Source organism: Lichenostomus cassidix, chromosome 5 (genome assembly GCF_008360975.1).
Source record: "Lichenostomus cassidix isolate B80296 chromosome 5, HeHo_3.0, whole genome shotgun sequence".
Lineage (NCBI taxonomy): Eukaryota > Metazoa > Chordata > Aves > Passeriformes > Meliphagidae > Lichenostomus > Lichenostomus cassidix.
Window position 1 is genome coordinate 38629220 of NC_139486.1, and position 20365 is coordinate 38649584.

The 20365-nt window shown below is 40.8% G+C and overlaps 1 protein-coding gene across 2 annotated transcripts in view; it reads right to left on the bottom strand.

The window, feature by feature from the left end:
• The window catches only part of AMBRA1 (autophagy and beclin 1 regulator 1), a 128825-nt gene that overhangs the window by 92454 nt on the left and 16006 nt on the right, over positions 1 to 20365 (bottom strand). For both annotated transcript variants that reach the window (XM_085062482.1, XM_085062483.1), the window contains exon 8: positions 3013 to 3099. In XM_085062482.1, coding sequence (XP_084918608.1) covers positions 3013 to 3099 — 87 coding nt within the window. The remainder of the gene's footprint in view (positions 1 to 3012; positions 3100 to 20365) is intronic.

The window sequence follows — 20365 nt, forward strand, 5'->3', positions numbered from 1 at the left end:
ACCAAGAGAGAACTTTATAGAAGAATATGAAGAATGAATTTAGCAGTCTTCTAAAATTATGCAGGACACCAGAAGAAACAACATAGTGACACTTGTTAGAAGAAAGAGTAGGCAATCAAGACTGGCCATAACAGATGACAAGATGCCAGATTCAGCTTCCTGACAGCACAAGGTATGTACACTCAGCAGACTGAAAAAGATCTCCGAAGACCATACAAGAAGCTGAAGTCTGATACACAAAGAGAAAGGTGTAAGGGATAAAGTACTTTCTACCTACGTAGATTTTTTTCTAGAGACATATCCAACAAACACTCCTGCCATGCTTTATGTATGCAGCCTGGGAGCATCTTGTTGAGTGTTTCTATTTAAAAAACATTACCATAGGTGTTATTTGATGATAGCTTTATTTGATTCTTCTGCAGATTATTTTCTGAGCTCAGTACATCTAGAAACTGTGGAGAATGACAGAACAGCCAAGCTGACCTTAGAGAAGTTCAGTAAGGCCACTGAGAAATACCACTGCAATCAACATCAGAATATTCATTTTATATCTGAGGAAACTTAAAAAATATTCTCCCCGCCTCACTGCTGACCTAGGTTATTCAAATATAGCACCATTACAGACAGTAAATGGAGAAACAAAACTCACACATACACACAGTCTCAAAAATAAATTTTTCAGATCACGTAGTTTATGTAGTCTTAAAAAAAAGACTCCATTGGAGACAGCTTGGTCTTAAGGATGTATATATTTTTAATATATATTCAAAATGCATAAACACATGCAGACGTGTTTATTTATAGACATAGATGTGTTTATTTCACCTTTGTGTCACTTTTCCACCTTGTTATTTAACTTCTCAAACACATTACTTTACATTTGGAACTTATGATGCTACAAAAAAACCCTTCAAAATGCAGTAACACTCCTTTTAATCACTTTTCAAATTTCTAACAAGTTAAAGGGACAGTTAAAAATATCCTTCTAGCACACCAGTAAGGTTTATGGGAGAAGACTCTAATCCTATCCCACTCAAACTTCCAGCTGGTACTGATTACGCCTCTATGAATCTCGTCCTCTGAAAAGGACAGTGATATTTACTGGAACAAATTAATCCTCTTGAAAGAGTTTCAACACTGGACTTCTCTTCAAAAGCTCCTTATAAACTCAAGCTACTACAGCTTCTACCACAACCTAAAAACTACTTGAACTGCCATATGAAGAGCATTCTATCAGTTCTAAAATGGCTTCAAGAAGAAAAAATTTTTTACAATGCTCCTTATGCTATGAAATGTCTCAGGCATTGATCCTTTTTCATACATTTTATTGAGCTTCATCACAGCAGACATCTGACAGAAGAGAAAAAAGAGAATTCAGATACCTAGGCAGGGCCTCCTTTTTTTTTTTTAAAGGCAGCTCCCAGAGAGCTAGAATCAGTTCTTAAAATCTCTGCTCCATCAATCTGCCTGTTTTGGACAAGGCATTCCAGAAATAAGGAATGCTGCATTTCCAGCAATATAGCAGATTTCGGCGCTCATAAATTAACCAGAATGTAGTAATAGCTTTAAATTAACATTTGTAGAATATAACCTTCATCTTTCCAGGTAAATCAATCCCTTTACCTGTCATTTAATCAACTGCCATTTAGAAGCTTTTACATGTATCAGCACTTCTGACATGCAGTTGCAAGACCTTCAGCAGTCACCTAGGTTGGTTTCCCAAGGACCTTACATACAGGCAGCACACTCCATTTTACTTTCACCTCACTACAGGTTTGTTTACAACATTCCTGAACCTTTGAATTATTTTTACAAAGCAACTTTTTTCATGATAAATGGAAAAAAAGCCAAATATAAGATTTCACCTCTACAAGGCTTCATCTACAGAGACAGTTAGCAAGGAGTTATTTACCAACACAATTATACCATCTGGTCAGTTTGCAACACAGCCTTTTATTTCAGAACTTAGAATATCATCTGTATAAAAATGCAGATTTTGTTGTTAATGATGAAGAAAACAACAAGATGAAAAAACCCCCCAAACTCACAAAACAACAAACCTCCTTCAGCAATCAAGATTTAATTTTCAGTGGTATTTCTGTACGCTCTTATGATAAATCCTAGTAGCCTTCAATTCATGCAGCTATGCAAGAGGTTCCCCAAAAGGCTAAATCAGATATATTTTACACCTAGTGAATTTCCTCATTCATAGCTCTGCTAAACCCATCTAAAGAAAGCTTATTTGTCATGATTTATTCTTTTAAAGTTTCCAAAGCTGCTTGCTGTTCACGATTCTATCATTTCTTCTGACAGAGTCTTTGGGTCATATTATCCCATCTGTTGCTTTCTTAATACACTAAATAGAAACTGCAAAGATCATTTCTTTCCATTTTTGATAACTGCCACATTTGCTTTTTCTAGTTCTCTGAAACACTCCCACCTCTTTTGAAGATTAAGCAGCACTACAGGTGTTTCTATGTCTAATGTCAATGATTCATGACTCTTCAAAAATAATTGTCAGTATTTTGTTCTTAGTTAAGTATACATAAACTTCTGGCTATGCTCTGTCTTGTACAGATACATTTATGGAGACAATTCATGCTTCCAAGCACATTGTCTGCTCACACCAGCTCCTAACTGCCTTTACTGCATTCCTTCTTTCTCCTGAATAGACTATTTGGTTTTTAATTCATTTTTCTTCAAAAGAGGTTTTTAATACATTGATGTATCTCATTTACTGTTGGACCTGCTTGCCACCTAGTGTTCTCCATCCCAAATGATTTCAGGAATCCTTTTGTGTCTACTTCAACAGTAATTCCTTCCTGTTTTCCTCATTTCCCCTCAGACTTCACAGCATCTGCTCACTTGTTTTGTTCTCTGTCCCCATGGCAAGTCATTAAAGAGGACATAAGCCCAATATTAGAACCACTGCCAGAGGATTCAGTGAGTTACACTGAAGTTACGCTTTTGCATATGAAACTTAAATGCCTTTAGACTGCATTTAGATCTTACCTGGCTGGATCTGGGTAGATCGGATGCTCCCGGGATCCTGCTCCATCATAGCGAGATAACGAAATGAGGGAAGATTCCAGCAACCTCCTGGAAAGTAAAAACAAATGACAAAGACCATTCAGGAACATCCCTCCTATGTATGACCTACTTTCTGAAACCTCTTAAGACTATTTCCATCGCTAGTGTAGAGAATTCTGCAACATACTGAACCACTCCCTGATGGCCTAAGTATTTTCACCACACAGCTATTCAAAGTTTTATATCCTCACTGCACCGAAGAAAAAACATCTCAAGTAAGGAAGAAGGATGGTCCCATACCCATTTCCACGTTCCAAGAGAAAGATGTAGATGTCACTTCTCTGGAGACAATCCATCCCCATTTGTCAGGTCCATAAACGCTACCACTGCAATGGCCATCTTTCAAAATCTTACCAGTGGCTACGCATGGAATGGGCCATGGAGCGTGGGACAAAGAACACACCTTAGCATATGGACTTTAAGGGCACCCCTGATATTTATTCACTAAGATCTTGAATCTTAGTCCCAAGGCTCTGAAAGAGAGGTTTTCAGCTACAAAAAAAAAAAAAAAAAAGAATAGTTCTTTTCCTTTCTATTTTAATCAGCCACAGGGAGAGATACCAAATATTCAGTCAAGAAGTAAATATATGCAAATGCAGCCAGACAGCCTGAATATATGAGAAGTGAGACTGAGTCATGAAGGCAGAAGAATCAAAAGTATATAGCAGGAACATGTCCTCCACCCTGGCTTCTACATGCACCTCCATCTAGCTTCTGTCATAAACCAGAGGACAGCACTGTTTCAAGACTGACTCATGGCCTGTTGCAGCCATTAGATTAACATAAGAGAGAGGATTTGGTTAGGTACAGAAAGTGGAAAAACCAACTCCCAAAGTTGATAAGATTGCTGAGTTCCCTTTCAAGTCTTTCTGCCTCAGAACTCCTGCTAAATTTTGTTTTCCAGTCTGGAACTTAATGAAAATGGTTGTGGTTTGAAAGTCAAAGAGGTCCAGCACCACATCTGTTTTATTCACTCACACACAACTGTTAAGAAGGATTTGAATCTTTCCATCCTAGCCCCACACTCCTAATAATCAGTTAGTCTTTGCAATGCAGAACAGCAAGCATCAATACAGGAAGCAGGAAGGAGGACCAGATAAAATCCACACCCAATTTCCCACTTCTAGCCACATAAAGACAGTAGAATTGCAAATGAGACATCTTTTTTTCTAGCAGCAGCTCACCCATCAGGATCTCAAGAAAAATTTTTACTGCCTTCCAGCAATTAAAAAAAAATTACTTCAATTTGACATTATAGATCTAGAATACAGAAAACAGCAAGAGATTGCATCAGTTCCCCAGCTGGAAAGGTGTGTGTCAGTTTGAGAAATTCAGAACTTGCTGTAAAGCACTAGGATTCTACACAAGGCAAGAAATCCTGTCCTCTCTGGCACAAAATTGTTTGGCAACCATTTGTCATATTCAAGAACAGTTATTAAATCTCTTAAACTCTGAGATTAATTAATTCCCCTGGTTCCTAGGTTACTGAGTCAAAAGCTCTAACCTTCAACACTGCTAGGTATTATGAATCCCTTGGCTACCAAAAAAGTCATTATACTTCAATCCTGTCTTATCAAACCCTTCCTTCTGCTCCAACTATATACCAATATGTGCAAAAAGCAGCCAATCCAGAACAAACAGTGCTACAGCTTTATGAGGTACACCTGAAGCCCCATAGCTGTGAGGTATACAGGTTTACCTCTTACTTGCATCATATATAAACTGCTTTAATTCCTTCTAAGAGAAAGGTAGACAGATCAAAATTAGCAAAGGGATATTCTACCTGCTCAGGCAGCTGGCCCTTTCTAAACCACTGCCTCAGAGTTCAGAGACTAGGTTACTGTCACTGCAATACCAACATGCTTTTAAAAAATCTGCTCTTCAAAGGTGCCCATGCAGAGTGCTCCAAAAACAGTATTTTGCAAGCAACCTAGATATGGCTGCCACCTTAGTGGAACATCCTGCCTGATCACTGGAGCTAATCAAGGAGAAGGAGCTAGGAGCTCCCAGAGCATGTGGATTCTGGCAGGGCCACAGCCCTAGAAACAGAAGATGCCTCCTGATGTGAAAAATGCTTATGGTGTTCTGATAACATGCACACAGAAATAATCATCAAACTCATGCCCATCAAAAGTCTTGGTGCCCAAACATTACACATCCCACCCTCTTTCCCAGCCTTTTAGCATCTGTCCACTAAGTGACACAGTAAAATCAAAGCTACAAGGGAAGATGACCAGTACATGCTGCACAGAGTAGCAAATTCTGTTAGAAAGAAGTCTCCTGGTATTCTCCGCCCATATTTGTCTTCTCACTTTTGGAAAGACTAGCAACTGCCCAAGATGATCATTGACTTTGAGGGATCACCTTCAGAAAGCATCCAGCAGCTATGCTGAAAGAAATCAAACTATATACAAACCAGAGGACACCACAAGGCTGCAGGAGCAGGGCACACATCATTGTAACTTGGTGTGGGTCTGCAGGAGACCCTCTGCTTGGCTTGGGAACAGCATTTTCAGGAATCTGTAGTTCTCACCACTACACTGCAACTGATCCTTGAAATAAATAGTTGCAGAGTCTTGCTATAGCAAGTACTTGGCACCTCAGATAAGAACTGGTATGGTATGGGCTACTTTGGTAATACACTAACCAACAGTTGCCTGAGCCCCAGGATTGCCAAATCCAGGTAAACAGACTTCCTCTGGGCTTTGACAGCCCTGTGACATTACCTGAACAGACTACAAGCAACTCCATCCCACGCAGCAACAGAAGCTGCTGCTGCAGGATCATCTCCTTTACCAGAAGAGCTCCTTGAAAGACCAGTAGTTACAGGGTTATAACAGGATGACAAACACTGTTAAATACATTCCTCAGAACCCTCTCTGAAGCTGCACTGCCCGAGTTGAACGGACTCAGTTAAGATGGCCTTTCCAGCAGAGCCTTCCAAGCCTGCCAAGACCTTGGAAGCTCCTGCACTACCTCACACTGAGGCACACAAGTCACATACTAGGACCACATTCACATCACGTGGACAAAGATAATTAATTCAGTTAACAGTTAACTGCTAAAAGTGAGAGCTGATTTTAAATCTGATTAGATCTTAATTATCCTACAACTGTGCCTCTTCTCAGATCACAGAGCAATGAACGTGAGGATATAAATACAGATAAGAGGCAAAAAAACGAAAACAAGGCAACAAGCAATCTCATGAGATCCAGAAAGACAATCTCTGTGCTTAATGCTCCAGAGAATAACAATATCTGTACTGAGGCAGAGTACTAAGCACAAATAAAATCCATTATTTAACTAACTCGTTCTAGACTTAGCCCTTGAGACCCAAAGTTACAAATCCAAATGTACTTGGTACTGACAAATGGGTTCAATAATACATGCACTGCTGTAATCGTTAAAGTGTCTCATCTGTGACATTGGTGGTGTAACCTACTGTCCCTCAGGAAGGCACAGACAAATATTCTTAAAGTAAGTCATGCTGCACTCTACCAAGTCTTAGGTGTCACACTCATAGCTTCTGGCACCCGAAATCCCAAAAGAGACACAGACTATTTGTTTTCAGTAAAACTTAAGTGTAAGGTAGTCCAATATCCTACGACAGTAAATGTAAGGTTGGGAGCAATTCTGCCAAGGAGGACAAACATAATCCATGGATGAACAGAAGCAGCTCTGTTACAGTAAACTTCTAGCCATTAAACATCTAAGTTTCCAACAGAGAAGCATGTAAAGAGAGATGCATATTGCTTGCATCTCCTTCTGAAATATTTCAGTAGATCACGCTTGACTCCCGAATCCTTTCTGCAACTTACAGCAACCTCCTCCTCTCCCACATCCCCCATTTTTGCTATCCAGATATATAACAGGCTAACACTACGCTCTGTGGAAGCAATTGCTCCACTACCTCTGTCTAGACAATATGGAATTGTCACAAATGACATCTAAAGTACAATTAGCAGAGAAACTGCAATTTCTACTCTCTTCCCCCGCTCACCAGGAAAAAGAAAAATCACACATTATCATCCTCCAGGTTGTCAGTCAATCCTCCAAATGATGAAGATTAACTCTGCTCACCCTGAGAGATGCTTCTGTCCCAGCTTGCTAAATTAGGAGGAGGGGGACTGTAGTTTTTGTTGGTTTTATTTTTTTTTATTAAAACTACTACAAGATATAAATTGCCTCTGTTGAGCAGCATTGAGATCTCAACTCTCTGATTGAGATCAGGCTCCTTTTCTGTCAGACATCAACAGTTCTGGAACTGCTGCTCTACACTTGCTCTGTTAACTCAGGTCTGCAGCAATTGCTAGCAAGGGGGTAAAGGAAGCAGACTCCAAGTTACAGGATGCCTCTAGACAAGGGAGACAAAGAGTGCATTCATACAAGACATTACAATCAGAAAAGGAATATTTTTCAGGAATGAAGTGAATGCCAGAAGCTGCAGCTTGAGGGGACAAAAGTCACGAAGCCATCTCCTCACAGCACATCAGCCATTGGACTATACGCCCATTCTCCCCATGGGGGTTGAGGATCACCACCAAAGCCTTTTGGGACATAGTGATTCGTCTCAGCAGGCTTTGAGAAGATACTTAACTGCAGCAAATTTAACTTTTCAGTAACAGTTTCTAAGGATATGCAATACCTACACCACATCTTAGATTTGCTGTCACAGCATGTGCATTACTGAGTAACGCTACTCTGAGCCACACAGAGGGAAGGGTTTTCCTCCCCATCCAAAAGGGAGGCGTTAACAAGCAGCACTGAGGCTTAGTTTCCTTAGAACCAAAAGGGTGTTCAGTCAGCTGCCATCCTCACAAGCTGCTCTACACCAACAACCAGGGCAAACCAGTAAAATGAAGCACTCTAAGGACAGCAATCACACCTACCCCTCCTCTACTCCCAGCCTCCAGCTATGAGGAGAGCTTAAAACAGAGCAATTCCTAGTTATCCTTTGAAGCAAAAGTATATTGACGACTCTTGGCAGCCTCTGACTTTCCTCCCCTGGTTTTGTGTCTTCCCTGAAAAGACTTTTATATTGCATACTGCCCATTTGGAGGTGAAAATTATTACACTACATATTACATCCTTTTTTCAGCCCTCCAATTTCTAGCCAGCATTCAACCCTGAGCGCTCATCCCTCTGAATGTGGTCCTGTAGTTCCTCATAAGAAGGTAAAGAATAGCAACAGTTTAAAACTCAATTCCCTTCAATCATCTTCCTCTTACAGCCAGGCAATGCATAACCTAAAGGTAACAAGAAAGCTGCAACATAAAAACAGCTGAATATTCTTCCGATGTCCAATAACACCAATACCCTCCCTCAAACCTTGAACTCAATTATTAACTGTTACCAAACCAAATTAATTTGTGGACATCAATTATAGCCTTGACAGAGCACTAGAAAACTACTTTAAATAAAAATCTCAAACAACCCAATCCACTGGCTTGGGTGTTTTTCTCTTCCCTTTTCTCAGAAGAATAGGAAAAAATTATTTCAGACATCTGTATTGTGTTGCCTGCTTTGAAAAAGCAAATTGAAATCACGTAAGCAGAAACCATCAAGCATTTTGTTCCATAGTTTCATTTTCCATAAAAGTTTTGTAGTTCTTGTCAAACAGAAAAACATTATTGCTCTTCACCAGTTTCATATTCAAGCTTAAAATAAAAAAAGCAATCAGTATGCAGTTCTAAAGATTGCCTGAAAAAATGATTTCTAAAATTAAGTTCTTAACATAATCTGCTCTGATACCTCTAAGCTAACATTTCTAGACTGTTTCAGCTTTCACATGGTTATGGTTAGACATATTTAGCTTGGCATCAAGACTGGACTAAGACAGATCAGAAACAGATGATTAGGAGAGAAAAAATAGTCAAACAAAAGGATTGAGCTTTTCTTAAGATAGTTGTAACCATCTACAAGAGATAAATAACCTGAAAATAACATTACTCATTAAAACCTCAACAGTCACTTTTACAGTTCTGAGTTAGCTCCTCCATCCCCTTGTTCAGATCTGTGCCAAACAACTCATCCTCAGTGAGGACCAAGAGTTGGCTTCCTTTCTTACGAGTATCCAAACTCTGTCAGGCATCGTTTACATCACCTTTTTTTTAAAAGTTAATCCATACAATGAGCAACCTTTACAAGAAAATTTCCTTTCTCCAGGGAAAGCAAAAATGCAATATGTGGTAACAGACAAGCTCCAAACACAGCCTTTGTAGAACACTTTGGCCTGCTTGTGGGAAAGAACTTGTGCTAACTCTGAAGGTGCAACTAGGGACAGAGAAGACATCCTTCCCAACTGGAGGTGTGGAGCTGTCAGAGAAGCAGGTTTGATATAAGGCACAAGTTATCACAGAATGTGATTTTTCCCCTTCACTGATTCTGGGCAAGAATGCTGTAGAAAACAAACTGTAACGACTTCTGTCAGAAAAGAGACAGCGCATAAGGGCTTCAGCTAAGTTGGGAAGGAGTGCAGAGAAAAAGAGCACAATTACATGAAGCAAAAAAGTGTAGGTAAGAGTTTGAACAGCAGAAATGAGCACTGGGATTTGAGTTCTCCTAATTACAAGGTAGGGAGCAGAGTTTCAAGAAAAACATGGTTAACCCTTTAAACTTGCTTCAATTAAACTAGAAAGTAATACCACAAAATGAATTGTGCTATTACTGTACCTCTGCTCTTGGACTAGGAACTCCAATTTCCATTTACCACCTGATGCTGCAGGAGCTACACAGCAGCTCTGGAGCTCTTCACAGGTAAGGTGGGTGGCTTTACAGAAAGTGACAGATTCTTTTAAGAAGACCCAAGGCCGCCCTGTTAATCTATTACTTCACCTGCTGAAAAAGGCCATGCATCAGAACAAAAGATGAATGAGCATTATGGAGAGGTCCTCATCATACAGCATGTGGGGAATGATTATTTAATTATTTCAACAAGCAAGAGGGAACACACATCCATGACAGACATTAAAAGGGTCAAGACCAGCTACAGCAAGCAGCATTGATTAGTTTTGGCAATAACTCCAATACAAAAAGAACAATGAAAGATCTTGCATTTCCATTTTGCAAGGACAAAGGTTGAGGGGCAGGAGGGGAGAAGAAATTAAAATCAGCTCAAGTTACTGTATGTGCTACTTTGCTCTACAGTGGCAGATTCACACCCGTGCACAGGATGGAGCTGAAGACAGATGTCACATTTCTCCATCTAGACTCTTAACAACATGCCATTATACTAAAAATTCAGCTAGGGGATATGGGTTTCTAGTTATGATAAGGCTTGCAGCCATGGCCAGAACTTAGCCAATACACTGAACTCCCTCAGCCTGCTGACAACTTTACTCTTCTGAGGGCTCTTCTGCCTACCTTCATCTGTATGTGCGCTTCAAATTCTCCTTGTTTTGGGAGTTCCCAACACCACAGACTCTGTGGACAGCAGAAATCTCTGCTTACCCACACACCCAGATCTGCGTCAGCTTCTGGGATAATTACATGCGACTCATGTTTCTCCACAGGGAATTGAAGAGGAGGTGTCTTTCTTGAGGGGGCAGAAGCCATACTGTTATCTCCATAGTTTTCTAAGGCTATGAAAACAGAGGTCTCACCACAAATCAAGCAACTCCTTTAAAACGCTCTTGTTCACGCTGGAGTAATGGAGAAAGTCAGGTCAACAGACGACTGGCAGTGTAGTTCAGCCACTTAGTCCAGCCTTCCCACTTCAGGAAGGCAGGGGAATGATTTGATACTAATGCATTTCAAGCAGAAAAATGAGTCAGTTTCCTGGCAGATAATGAACCCTGTTTATTTACAGCCTTCAGTTTCAGCAGGTGCTCTCTCAAGAAGAGCAAGGGAGGAGGTCACTTACATCATCACACAAACAGCCATTTGGTGCAATCAGTTAAATATGTATGTGGAAAATGTTTAAAATGCATGTTAGCTATTCAACAGACCAGAACAGCTCAACTGGAGAAATCTAGAGTCATCACTGTTTTGGTTACAGTTGTATTACTGAGTCAGATCACAGATCCCCCTCTCTCCTTTTGCTTCAGGCCCACAGATTAGATGAATGCTGCCCTCCTGCAAGTTCTTCAGCCCAGATTCTGTAATAAGGAGCAAATAACTGGATAAGGGCACCTTGTCCTCATGTTGTGAGAATTTCTAAAGAGCATGAAGAGTGAGTGCACACATGCAGTATACGTAAAATGAATGCATATCTAAAACTTAAGGGCTTGTATTACAATTAAAAGGCACACTACACTGCCAACATCTCCAGCTCTTCCCCACAGTGCAGAAATCTACTGAGAGCTTTTAGGTGAGCAAGCAGGCTTGAAACAGAAGGTCTGAGGGCCTGCCCAAAACTTGTTTCTCGGCAAAAACCAACACCAAATCGAAACTTAGACACTGTTTTAATGTGACTTATCTGAAGCCAGACTACAAGCTCTAGAAATCACAGCTAGATAGTTCAAGCATGTCACAGACCTCCATTAATCATAAGCGAAGCACCATTCCCTAGACAGAATACCACAATTACATGAACTCAAGGCACATAAGTAAAAAAACAGAAACAGGAGCACTTGTACCTGGTCAAGTGAGCTTGTCTGGACATGCTGCCCACCCTACAGCAGCTGGATTAGGTGGCTGCAGGGAAATTATGTGCAGACAGCAGAGGAGACAGACAGCCTAACAAAGGATGGCTTTCAAGAGAGGGAAGCTATTCACACTTCTTCCCTGTCTGTAGGAAACTTGAGAACTGGTATGTTTTATGGTATCCTCAAATAGCTATGTGTCTGAAGCCAGCTGTCTTTAATCTTCTAAGCAATTTGTGTTTATTTAAGATCTTTGGTCTACAGTCATCTCATATATACATTCCTCAAAACAACAAACTACCCCACAAAAAAAAATCTCCCCGAAACAACAATAACAACCAACACCCCAACAAACACACACAAAAAACCAAGCAAAAACAACAACAAAAAACCAACCAAAACAACAAAAACCCAACAACAAAACCCATATACACACACATACACATAAAAACACCACCAAAAAAACCAAAAATGCCACCCAACTCTAGATCTCAGTAGAGGCAAAAATAAAAGCCTGTTTGGAAGCATATACCTCTTCCATCCTCACTAAAACATCATTTTAATCCAAATTCAATAAATTCCCTTGCTGCCACACTGCAGCAGGTGAAATTTCAGAACAGTTCCCACACATGAGATACTTGTAGGGAAAGAGGTTTCTGTTGCCTGGAGATTGCAGAGGAACAAACTTTACCCATTTGTTTTATAGGTGAACTCCTCATTGCTAGGTCTGGACTACAAAGGAAAGGAGTGGGAGAAGGGCAGTGGTTCAAATGGGAAAATACCATACAGGTATTTGAGAAAGCAGAGTTATTTCTATACCTGCCTAGTTTGCAAGTCAAGCTGCTACAAGAGGAACACAGGGAAAAGAATCTCTTTTAGTCTGCTACAGTCATTGCTGTATATTTAAATTCAGGCCAAGAAAAAGAAAAAGCAGCTTATGCCTTTCTGCAAATTTGGCAAAGGCTGCATATACATGTCCAGCTTTCCAAAGCACTAAGGGAAACTCGGCAGCAGGGAGTGACCACTATTAGTTACTGCGAGAAGGAAAGCACACGGAAGTATTTTTCTCCCCCATCAAGTCTCAGTGAAGAAAAAAGGGCTCTAGCAACCTTACATTACTCTTAAATCAGGAAACTAGCAAAGGCAGGGGAAGGAATATTTGTGCAAGAAAACAGGCACTTCTTTCACTTGTTCTTCTACATAACTAGCAGCATACTAAAGAGCTCAGACTTCTAGCACTTCAATAGAACAGTCTTTCCTGCCCACACAGAGACTGCAGGCTTGGTCTGGAAAAAAGTCCACAAAGCTGGAAGGGTGACAGTAACAATCTCAGAGCTCACACAGGCATTAACCGACAACTTAGGTATCATGGCAGTCTCACCTATGGTTCAGGCTATGTTTACAGTCTCATGACGAAACTAATTTGTCTTTTCCATTTTTAGTAAAGGCCAAACAAACAATACTCACCAAGTTTGTCCACAGCCTGCACATCTCACCCATAAACACTGCTAATGATCATGTCTAAATGCTCATGTCACCTTCAGAATATCACTTCACTTTATGTTCGCAACAGAAAAATTAGGTCTTTGTTCAATTCTTATGTGTCCTAGCTAACATTTACAGAAATTATTCCCATACCCCACCATTCTGGCTTTCTCCCCTCAAGCACATCTTCCCAAGCACAACCCCAAACCTCTTGTCTCTGTTTACAAATCTATTTATAACTTCTGTTTAGCCCACTGTTCCTCACTAACTGCTGAGATATTACTTCTATCACCACCATCTTCAAGAATTGTAACAAAGCATCTTTGGAATTATTTCCTACCAAGCCTGAAAACAGCACAGCATAAACTCTTCCAAAACTATCACACTGCACATGGAGGCTACAAGGCTTCACAGAAAAATCCTTCTTTCACAGCACTAGTAAGGTCTACACCACAACTTTAAACAAAATACTGAGCCCAAACTACAAATGTCAGGACACAAGGCTAGCAAGGTTTCCACAAGTAATGGGTCTGAACAAAAGGAGTCAGGAAAATTATGCTTGGGAGGTCTGTTCAGATTTAGCACAGACCACATTCCCACTAACGTGCAGTCTGAGCAGCCAACACCGGATATTGCTGCCTCTTCTCCACAGCTCAGGTGTGCCCTCCTCCTGCTCAAGCCTCCCTTTCTCTGTGAACTCAACACCACTGCCACAATATATATTAAATACTTGAATAAGCAAGCAACAACTGCTGTAAGCAATTAGGGAAAAAATAGTAACTACAAGGATTTTGAGAAATAAGGAATGGTACAACAAGCAGAATACACTAGGTATGTATTCTGCGTCACCACGTAACACATTTTGTAGCTTCATATAAGTTAATTCCCTTCTGCTTTAGTTCCTCTCCCCCAAAAAGTTAAGTGAGTAGCACTACTCTCTGATTTTGATGGTAAATGTCAGTCAGAGAACTGTCTCTTCCTAGGCAATTCTCTCTCCATGGCAGGGGACAAGGAAGTGTCCTGGTTGTTTAGTTTTCAAAGCACGGATATGAGTGACATACACCCTTTCATTCAGTGTTTTGCACAGTAAGAAAACTGCCAGAAGTCAATACATGCAGAGATCCGATCAGCCTTGGTCCTTTATATCAAAAACCAGAGCTGCACATAAGAAGCTCAGGCTCCAGCATGACCTCAGGAACAAAAGCTGCAAAAGTGACTGTGCTCTTTTCCATTTCATATATAGCACTGACCACTGTCGGGCAGGAATGGGGGTGCTCCTACCCTGTCAACCTATTTTAACCATAGACTGGTCCCAGTTCAGCCACTAATCAGCACTGTGTCTTGCACTTAGAAGCAGAAGAGGCATCCCCTCAAGGCCTTGAGCAAGCCATACCTATCGGCACCAGAAAAAAAAAACCAAACCCAACACAAAAAGCCCCAAACATACTCCTTGCCTTCTCATGGAAAAGCCCCAAAATTTAGGTAATAGCTCAAGGCATACTTGAAGAAAATAAACAGAGTCTCGTGGAAAAGGTGACTGCCCAGACTCCAACAAACATCTGCCAAGCAATCCTCCAGAAAACAAGCTCCATATTAAGAAAGTATTCTGAGGGGATTAGCAACCATTTAAATGAAAACAAAGCCTTTGACAAGGCAGCCTACAAAGAAAGGTTTGCTCCGGGTTTGGCTGGCAGTAAGTAAGAAGTCCAGACGAATTCTACAAAGTTGCCAAGGTCTTTTACAGCACTAACTCATGAGTATTTGCATGTCAGAAAGACAAAATACCTGTTTCACCTCAGATCCACACCTAACTCTTTCAAACCCTTAAAAAAGCCAAAAGGGTAAGCTCCGCCCTTGCTCGCATTCTGTATCAGAGCCACTTCCCATCTGAAACCCCATATTCACACCTTTCTCCAAACACTGAAGAACTTGCAAATGTATGGTAACTACAGAGATAAGCTGCTGTTCAGGAGCTGGGAAGGTCCTCAAACTACCCTTTATACAAGAACTCAGAAACTTTCAGGTTCTGAAAGGAGACAGAAAGGAGCAGAAGCAACATTACCCCCTTGTGGCAGCAAAGCAATATAAAATAAGGTCTGAGAAATTCAAGGGGTAACAGACCAAGTGTTTCTTTTCATGCCTGCTGTAAGGAGAGCTATGTGCTGCCAGAAAGGCCATAAACACTGAAGAGAAATGAGATGAGCTGGAGTCACTCTACTACCCAGGCAAGTGAGAATGGTATCACCACTTCCACCCTGCTGCACCTGGTGTGATGTCTGGCCTCTACTTGCCTCCCAAGAGCAGGGCACAAACATCCACATTCAGCTACCAGGTGAAATCCCAGTTAGTGCATTTAAACCTTTCGAAGGGAAGCAACAGAGCCAACCTCACTTGTAATGTACAGCACTGACACCTGGATCACATTTACAATCCCATACATAGCTTTCTCATCCTGGCTGAGTGCAACGCAATCTTCACTCAAGAAAAAGACTGGGTTCACATCACATAGCAAGAACAGGGCAGGAGGAACCAGGGTCCTCAAATGAGACCTGACAAAACTAAAGACACAAATTTGTCCTTGGACTCTGTTACATGGTTCCAGGGAAGCTGCTCTTCACGTGTCACTCGTGCGCAGTGCATCCAACTGACTAAAACACACCAAAGCCTTTGGTAAGCCATGCAACTTCGGTAGGTCAAACAAATATTTGCACTGTGGACTCTGCCTTTTATACACTCACAAACACAATAAAGCAGTTTATACAAGCGTCCCCAGACAAAAATTCTCCAGTCTCACATGCTCACTCCTTTCTGCCTGTATGAATGACTAAAGTGTCACTCAGGATGGTTCAAAAGACTTCTCAGATTTTCAGATAACTTCAATAATGTATCTTGTCTGTCAAACTAAGTAGGTGAGGCAAAGTGAAAACATTATGCATTCATAAGATACAGGCACAGAGTTACTTATACCATATAGCCTACAGAATTTGACCTATGGAATGAGTGCAGAGGAGTGGTTAGAGAAGTTTAACATAATTGCTAGACAAAGTTTCTTGATGGAAGAATAGGGATAATAAGCATTGCCTTGTGAAACACAAGTTTTATGCAAACCTGCCTGGCAATAAGACAGAGTACATGTTTGCAGCAATGTACTCAAATCTCTAGACAAAATAATCAGGTAAACCATATCAAAATTGTCCCCTTCATATATTGTAAGCAGCTAAATCTACAGAGGAAAATTTTCCTCTTCCTTCTTTTCCCCATCTGTAGGAATCGTTTCACAGAATAAGGTTTGAAATATGTCAGCAGGGACACGCATGTCACTACTTGCTCTTTGCATCCATTCCAGAAATACTGTGGCCTGGGGTGCCATGCCAGAACTCAGAAACAAAAATACATTTATAACCTAATTATATTCCTTATTTTTTCTAAAAAAAACCCCACACTAATTCTGTAGATGTCACTTGTGTCATACTAAAATAGCCGAAGAGAAGATCTGGATCAGTTTTATTAGTCCACACTGTACTGTACCTAGCATTAACTGATGAACCAATATATATTTCAGCAGAGATCACTGCTAGGATTCTGTGTATCACTGTCTTAAGAAGGCGGCACCAACTCCTCTCAAATAAGCATCTGACTAGAAGAATCCTCTTTCCTTCCCTATTCAACTTTTCATTATCAACCTGAATTGGCCCACACAGCAACAGCGGCTTAAAGTACTTAGAGGATCTTTTCCCTCATTGAGATGAAGTATTAATACAATACTTTCTCAACCCCTTTTTAAATTAATATGTAGATATAAAAAAATTAAACTAGCTATCACCTGTTGGTCAGTTATCCTTCCTTCATTCACATCTTTCCAATAGTTTCTAACACCAATTTCATGCAGTACATTTCACATGGCAACTTCAGAGATTTCTGAGATTCTTTTCACTTTGATGTTAGAAGTGAGGCAAAGACATCCACAGGCGAAACCCTCCTACATTTGAATTAATGAGATCAGCCTGGAGAGTCTCAGAAAAGCTGAAGCTTAGTCTCACAAACTTTTGCTTAATGTAGACCATAAACTTTCCCCAAATTCATGTCTCACCACCACAACTTCAAGAAGCACACAGCTCAACACCACACTGTTTTCAGGCCAAGCTGAATGTGACAGGACTGCTTGTATTGCTGAGGCTCCCAGAGACATGCTTCTCCTAACAGAGGTGCCAGAGCTGTTAGCTAGGAATAGTGTCATTACATGCTTATTAATGCCTTTGTGATCAGCCCAAGATAATTACCCCAGTACCATCAGAAAGAGCAGAATTCTCTCCCTACCCAGCTGACACAGTTGTATCAACAGAATTCAAAGAAATGTCTTCACTAAACTACCCTATTAACTTAATTGACCCTCAATAGCAATGTTTTCCCAGAAAGCCACTTCTCAACCAGAAAGGCCACGTCAGGGAATGAATTCTGCCCACCGACAGGGAATGAGAACATACACAGTTTCCAGATACAATTTTTATCTTCAGTTTTTCAGCTGATCTTAGAATACAGAGCTCAATTGCCCAATGAGGACATCTAATGGAGAGACAAAGAAGAACAGAATTATAAAACAGGTTAGGAGCACATCTTGGATTCTAATACTAAGAATTAACCAGAGGCTGATAGTAACAAAATTACATTGATTGGAAGTATGTATGCAGTTACCACTTGTACTCTCCGGTTTGAAGGCTTATCCTCCCCCTTCTATCTCCTCAGCACTTCCACCACTACATACCTTGTATCTCAGGACCCTTAGCCCCCATCTTTGCATGCTTCTGCAGTTGCAGTTACAAAGGTTAATAGACATTTTGGACTCTGCTGTGCAGGAGTGGTAACAGCACTTCCCATTGTGAAAGCACATCCTAGGTCTGGGAGACATGAAGGCTTGGTGTGAGGATGTTCACTCTATGCAAAATTTAGTTAAGTGGGTGCTTGCTGACTTGTTAATACATTCACAGATTCACAGGATATTCTGAGTTGGAAAGGACCCACAAGGATGATCAACTCCAGCTCTTAAGTAAATGGCCTGTATGGGGATTGAACCCACAAACTTGGTGTTATTAGCACCATGCTTTAACCCAATTGAGCTAATCTCATCTCCCATGTTCTGCAAAGAAAAATATAAACAGCTAATTTGAGAATGGCAGAAAATTACACCTGCGGGATAAAGCAATGCATACAGGGTTCCTTTTAAGGGAAAAGATTTCATAAAGTCTCAAGCCCACCCGATGTGTTTAACAAGAAAGGAAATGAATTTTACTTCAAGGAAATTGCCACAAGCATTTAATACCAGACTGCCCACTGCTTCCAGCTTCTTACCTCAGAACTCTACAGATAACTTCAGTTAGAATGGAAGCAGAAACCCTTGCCGTGCCTGTTCTTTAGAAAGGCCTGATAACAGAAGCAGAGACTGGGAAAAGTCCCTAGCAGATTCTCAACAAGCTCTGCCAGAAAGGTTTCACTAAAGGTTTCATCTTAACAGGAATTCCTCTGGAATTAAGCTCATGCATTGAACTACACACTCCAAATTAGAAGTCTCAGAAAAAAGCACCTGTTTGCGCAGGTGACCAGGTAGGCAAGTAATTCTTCACAAATACTGCAAGGCACTGGAGCAGGCAGCAGCAAGCACCATGGATGACAGGCAAAGTGACCCAGAGATTTAGTCATAGGACTCTAGTTGTTAGATACTTGCAGGTTGGGGTGGATTGAATTATATGTCTCAGGGCATTTTTAAATTATACAGTTACCACAGAAAAGATTGTATCTACCTATCTCACTACATCTCATTGTCCAAATATGTGTCAACTGCCTGATCAATAAGAAGGCTATTTGCCCCGTTATTTCTGACACTACAGTGACTCATCCCAGAAAACGAGACACAGTGGAGATGACATAAGTATGTACCACTAATTCAAAAGAAAGATAACGCAAGACTTACTCAAGTGCCATTTTAAAGCTAACTTTGTCAGCTCCTTCTTACTTTTCTCCCCTTTAATAGGGGACAAGAGGATATCTGACTTAAATTAACAGCAGCTAAGTTCAGGCCCAAGAAGTAGCTACCATGTAATCAGCTTGAGACTCTCATTATGGCAGGCTATAAAAAAAAACTGGGGCGAGGATTTAGAAACAGATGAATAATTTTTACCACCACCACTTATTTGCTATGCAACTACAGCAACAAGAAAGGCAGTCACTGTTTCAGCCTCAGTATAATCAGCTTATCTGCAGGACAGAGGAAAGAATTTCCTTTCCTCCGGCACTACTGTGTACAAAGCCTACTTACTTAGTTACATCTGCATCCAACTTGGAAATTTTGCTTTTCTACAGCTCAAAGCATCTGTTTCAGAGAAATAGCAAGACTGGATCTCTCCTCTGGTCAGTGCATTAACCACTTGACAGAAAAGATGTGAAACTGAAACCCAGTAGGGAAACCCTATCCAAAGTACCAGTGTAGCCATATCATCCACACAAGCCAGTGAAGACACTTTCACACGACAGGTCTTTCCCGATACAAGTTCAATTTAGCTTGTCCTGTTTCTTGTAACATATTCAAGCAAAAGAAAAAATATCCTTCCAAAAAAAAAGGATCACCTTCTCAAAAAAGAAGACAGCAAAGCCTAAAATTTTCAGTGATCAGTGTGTCCCGAACCAGCTCAGGACAACAGGAGCCAGTTTCAAAACTTAGCTCTCTTACAAAGGGCAAACAAACTGCATACACCCAAACCACTGACACAGAGCTTTGACTTTTTTCCCCCTTTGGGCAACTCTAAGAAAATTACTATTAACCCTTTCAGCTTAACAACTTACTCATGGCTCAGTTTTCCATGCCAACCCTGGGCAGATTCTCCACACACAGCACACATGTGACGGGGGAACAAAGGACAGCATTAACGCATCCTGTGTTTCCACTCTTCTGGAGGGTCTGGAGGAAACACCATGAGCACAGTTCACCCCAGAGATCTGCTGTGAGAGCTCATCGTTTTGCCTGTCTGTACTACCATTCAGCGGTCCAGTCTCTGTCCTTACAATCTGCAGAACCCATCTGCACCATGACAATGGCAGCTATAAAAGACATCAACACCTCTATTTTCATCTACACAAATAGCACATGGCCATGTGAGAAAAATTTTAACTCTGAAAATATTGAAAAACCTCAGACCAGATGGGAAGGGTTTAAGAAA